Source organism: Lipotes vexillifer, unplaced genomic scaffold (genome assembly GCF_000442215.2).
Source record: "Lipotes vexillifer unplaced genomic scaffold, Lipotes_vexillifer_v1.1 scaffold661, whole genome shotgun sequence".
Lineage (NCBI taxonomy): Eukaryota > Metazoa > Chordata > Mammalia > Artiodactyla > Lipotidae > Lipotes > Lipotes vexillifer.
In genome coordinates, this window is record NW_006796183.1 from 418118 (window position 1) to 423371 (window position 5254).

General features: G+C 59.9%; 1 protein-coding gene across 3 annotated transcripts in view; it reads left to right on the forward strand.

Annotated features, from left to right (window-relative positions):
• The first annotated feature begins 421 nt into the window (after nucleotides 1-421).
• PTPRF (protein tyrosine phosphatase receptor type F) overlaps nucleotides 422-5254 on the forward strand; it is a 71652-nt gene continuing 66819 nt past the window's right edge. For 2 of the 3 annotated variants that reach the window (XM_007468244.1, XM_007468243.1), the window contains exon 1: nucleotides 461-551. In XM_007468244.1, the coding sequence (XP_007468306.1) occupies nucleotides 461-551 (91 nt within the window). Of the gene's footprint in view, nucleotides 552-5254 lie in introns of all 3 variants that reach the window. The other variant, XM_007468245.1, reaches the window with a different exon arrangement.

Below are 5254 nucleotides of genomic sequence, written 5' to 3' on the forward strand. Positions count from 1 at the left end.
CTGTGTCTCTCAGACCCCGTTTCCCTGTCCCAGTCCTCTTATGGAGGCAAGCTGGAAATTCTAGGTCTGGAACAGAACATCCCTATACATCCTCTTGTCTCGGTAGTCCCTGCCCCCCTACTCAGGTTTAGAGAATGACCTGGGGGCCTCTTGTACTCTCTCCCTACAGTGTGACTGGTGGGTTATCCTTGGAGTCACTAGGGGATCGATTAAGAGCCTGGGTTTTCACAGGGGTCGGAAGGTCTGGGTGGTCATTGCACAGTCCAAGGGGGGCGGTACCTGTTGAACTAGGCTCTGGGTGATCAACGATGATGAGTGGTGGTCTTGGTGGTGAGTGGGGGCCAGGAGGTGGCATGTGGGCAATAAGACATTGGTGGGTACCAGCTAATTGGCTCTGCCCTTCTCTCTGTCACAGGTTGATTGTCCTGAACTGTAGCTGGCTGTGGTGCTGGAGCCCTGGATGGCCCCTGAGTCAGCCTCAGGGAGGACGATGGTGCCCCTCGTGCCCGCACTCGTGATGCTTGGTTTGGTGGCGGGTGCCCATGGCGACAGTAAGTCTGACCTCTCAAGGCATGGGATCTCCCAGATGGAAAGGTGCATTCCTCCCAGCAGGACTCTGGAAGGAGGACGAGGCCAACCACTAGGAGAGACAGGATGGCTAGATACACCTCCAGACCTTCTGTCCTAGAGAGACCCCCCCCCCCACTTGGAGACCGCCCCCCTCCAAGTAATACTCCAGCCCCGTTCTTCCTTGGAGCATCCTGTGGAATCCCGCGTGTCTCTTAAGGTGCTCCAGGGTGGGGGGTGTCTGAGTATGACCCTGTTTATGGGGTGGAGGTGAGACATGTCCAGGATTCGTGTGGTCATTAGTAATGTGCTCAGGCGTGTACTGTGTCCGCCGCTGTGGACCTGTGCAGAAGGTACAGTGTGGGGCCTGTGGGTGATGGTGTGGGAATGGGGGGCTGCACACAGGAACACGTATGGACATGTGAGTGGGATGCCAGAGGTGTCCACAGGTCCAGGGAAAGATGGGAAGGCGAGCCACCAGAGCCCTTCCCCTGGGCCAGACCTGTGTGTGGACACTGAGCACTTCCTTCCCCTCCCCACTTCAAGGCAGAGGGGCATCCCCCTCCCCCAGCCCTCAGCCCTGAGAATGGGGGAAGATTGCACTTGGCCACAGGAAGCTGGGCTCCAGCGCCCCTCTCTGTGTATGGGGGGAGATGGGATTGTCCCCTGCCCAGATCCAACTACGAACTTTGGTCCCTTTCCTGCCGCCCTTCCCCCTGCCTGGCACTACAAGACTGGCCGCAGCCCGCCCCGTTGCCATGGTTACCACTGCTTGGTTACCGGTGGGAGGCGGGGCACAGGGCAGATTTAGCCAATCTGTACACTGAGGGGGAGGGTCGAGGTCGGAGCCAAGGTCCCTGGGGAACAGAGCTGTTTCCCATCCTGTCCGGAGCCCAGAGGTGGCAAAGGGCCAACCTGGGGGTCAGCGCAGGGGTCAGCAGGCCATAGAGTTCCCCCGCCCCCCTCTCCCTGTGTCTGGGAGCAGAGCTCTCACCCCACCCAAACCCTTTCTTCTAATGGCTCATTAATTATTCAGGACTAGGTCCTGGAGGAGGTGGGACTGGAGCGCCCCGCCCTTTGTCCTCCAGGTTGGGTGGGGCCAGTAGAGCAAGGAGAAGGAGAGGGCATTCCTCCCGGGGGGCGGGGTGAGTGGTAATGGGAGCCTTGAGGTGCGGGTGACGAGAGGGCTGGGCTAGCAGGAACAGGGAGGGGTTAGGGGGTGCGGGTGATCTCCAGCCCGGTTGGGGCTGCTGGGAGAGAGCTTGAGCCTGCAGGGGCAGGCTGGGGTGGAAGTCACTGGGTAGGTGACAATGGCACAGAGGCGAAGGCTTGTGAGAGCCAGCCCTCGGACACTGAAGTCCTGGCCTTGCTCCCCCACCCTCACTCTGGACGCTCTTAGGGCCTTCAAATGGGAGCTTGAGAGCAGAGGGAGGACCACCCGGCTGGGCTTTTGGAGACAATACATCCTGGGAGCATAACTGTCTTCCCTCCTACTCAGACCTAACATGCTGGAACCTGTACCCTCACCCTCATCCTCCCAGACCTGCCCGTCTTTCTGTGTTCTCTCTCTTGGTGAATGGCTTTCCCACCCACCCAGCCACCCAAGTCAGAAACCTGGGCCTCCTCCCAGCCTCCTCCCTCTCTCATACTCACATCTAATCCATCACCAAGTGCCGCTGTTTCTCCCTTCTGAATATCTTTGGAATGCATCCACCTCTATCTCTGCTGCCCTTACCCAAGCCATGCTCGGCTCTTGCTGGGGCTTTTGCAGCAGCAACCTCCAAGTGGCTTCCCTGTCTCCAGTCTCTGTCCTCACCGTCCAGTCTCTGTTCCATGGTAGGAGTCATATTGCAAAATGAAAGCCTGATCACGTCGCCCCTCATTTTAAAATCCCTCGCTCTCTTCCCCTGTCGCCTTTAGGATCAAGCCTTGGGGTCCAGGCCCTCCATCTTTAAGCCTCTGCCAACCTCATCCTTCACCTGCCCCACCCCACGCCCCCACCGTGCTGACTTCTCGGTTGCTTCCATGCTCCCAGGCCTCTGTTCCTTCTGTTTCCTCTGATAGGAACCCTCTTCCCCATCCCCTTCACCTGATGAGTTCCCACTCACCTGGAGCCATCACCTCCTCTAGGAGCCTGGGTCATGTGCTGCTCCCGTGGGCACCTGTGACTGCTTCAGGTCTGTCTGTCCCATTGGACTGTGAGTCCTGAGGGGTCAGACCATTGTCCAGTTCAGGGCCTGGAGTGTGGTAGATGAGTGAGTGTAGGGGTGGAGTCAGGCCTGAACCCCTAGTAGGACTCAGGGGGCAGGGCGGAACAATTTTTAGAGCAGAGGCCAAGAACCTCCATGCTGGTCCCTTAAGGACCAAAGACCAGGGTCTTGAAGGTAGGAACCAGCTGGAGATGCCGAAATAGGTGAGTTGGGCTCTGTTCCCAGGCAGAGAGCCACGGGAGAGGGGCGTGGGCTGGGGGCTGTGATGACCTGACCCCAGGAACACTGCACATATGTTTGGATCTGTCCCCCGCGTCATGGCCAGGCTTGGGCTGGGCCTGGGAGATGGCTAGCTGGGGCGAGTAGTCAACGTGGACAGAGCTGCTGCAAAAGGTAGGGCAGGCGCCCCAGAGAATTGACGACTGGAGCAGTGGAGCGCAGAGCGGACAAATGTGTTTCTATAGGCCTCTTAACGAGACAAATGAATGGGGGCCCTGGCCTCTGAGGGGAGTGCAGGGAAGGGGGGGCAGAGAAGCAGCTGCCAAGGGTTAGCCCAGAGGCCCCGTTATCAATGCCGAGTCAGCTCTGATGGGGACCTGGGCACGTGGGGCTCGGCGGCTCCCCCAGCTGGGGCTCGTGGCTTCTCACGAGGGAAGCTCGTGGAGCCAGAAGTGGTCCCGAGCAGGAAGAGGTTTCTGCTGATCCGCTGTGTGCATGTCAGGTGCTCTGTGGGAAGAATCCACACAGGCCTGCCTTCGGAGCCCGCAGTGTGGGTTCCTACAGCGTCCACTGTGCTGGAGTGGTGCTGACACAGAGGTAGTGACCTAAGCATCGTTGCGGGGGGAGGTGTAGGGGGCTTCCTAGAAAACAGGAGCCCTGAAGGTTGAGTGGGCGTTTGCTAATGGGGGCCATTGCCTGATGAGATGAGATTAGGGGGGAGAAGCAGGAACGAGCCTGGGCTTCTCCCTGGAGCCCATGGGAGGACCGTGATGAGGACCATCTCCCTTTTGTCCCCACACAGCTTAGCACAGTCCAGGTACTTGGAATCATAGGAGCCCAGAGCAGGATGCCTGATGGCTAGGAGTATAGGTAGGGGCAGAGGCCTAAGTAGCTGAGGATGTATCTGTTGTATCACCGCCGCCACCCAGCCTGGGGAGCTGGAACATGGCAGGGTGCTGCACCCGGTTCTGCGGTGCCCTCCTCCTCATCCTTGGGGAGGCAGGACCTGGTGGCCCAGCTAGACTCTGCCCTCCATGGAACTTCCGGCAGGTTGCTTTCTCTCTCAGGGCCTGTTTTCCTATTGCACAATGAGGATAATCACTTCTACCTGGAAAGGTTAACTGAGGTCACGTGTTCAAGGCACCTGGCACTTAGTATGTGCTCCCTCCATCCTAGGCCATGACCTGGGGCTCCCAGTGTGTCCCCTGGGAAACGAGGGTTGTCTCTGAGCGGGCTTCCCTCCCGGGGATGCCAGGAGTGGTCACAGGAGCCAGCATTAATGAGTCCCCAGCTCATCAGACTGTTCAGGGCCTGGGAAACCCGCCTCCCTCCCCTGCCTCACCCCTTGCTGCTGCATGTATGTGTGCTCTGCAGGGAAGGCACAAAATAGGTGGCTCAGTTTGGCTGGACCCTGGGAGGTGGGGGGGGCCCCACCCCAACCCCCGCCCAGGCCAGCCCACTTGTTTCCTTTCTTAGGCCACTCCCTCCCACTTTGCATGGGCTCAGCTACCTGCGGGAGTCCAGGGCATGCCCCTGGGGGCTGCTGCCCAAAGACCTGTGCAGCCCACGACCTCCATGTGCTAGGGGAGGGGAGGTGGGCCCACATCCTGGTGGGGCAAAAAGCCCCTCCGGACATGTGGTCTTCAGAAGTTCTGTTCAGACCCTCCCCGAACACTAGCTCTGGGTCTGTACTGGGCGAATGGTCAAGTCACCTGATTTTGCCTGCCTGCCTGGGGACCTGACTGGTCACTGTGGCCCACGGGTTGCGGGACGCAGAGCAGGCTCCCGCAGGCTTGAGAGTAGGGCGCACAAGAGGGGCAGGGCACGCACGAAGGCAAGGGGGTACCCACAGGCCTTGGGGGGTGATGCGGCCACGGGGCCTGAGCTGTGTCCTGCACGGTGCTTGGCCTGGGGCAGGTGCTACTTTTTTTTTTGAAAGAGTCAAGAAAGCCTGGAGAAGTTAGCAGGAGTGAGTGTGGGGAAGGGAGCGGGGAGGCAAATGTTAGCGCAGGGTTTGTGCTCCCCAAAAGTCCGCCTGGTGAAGAGAGGTGAGGGCTTGGCAGGGCTGTTGGAAGAGAGGTGCCCACCCGTGGGGGTGAGTGGGTTGAGGGAAATGAGGGGCTGGTCTGTTGGAGGGGAGGTCCTGCCCCCTGGGCTGCCCCGCGCCCGCGTGCTGCCAGTCTTGCCAGAGCCTGGTGGGTGGGTGGGCTGGGCAGGGCTCTGGCCCCTCTCCAGCCTCCGGGGCGGGTGGTGGGGTC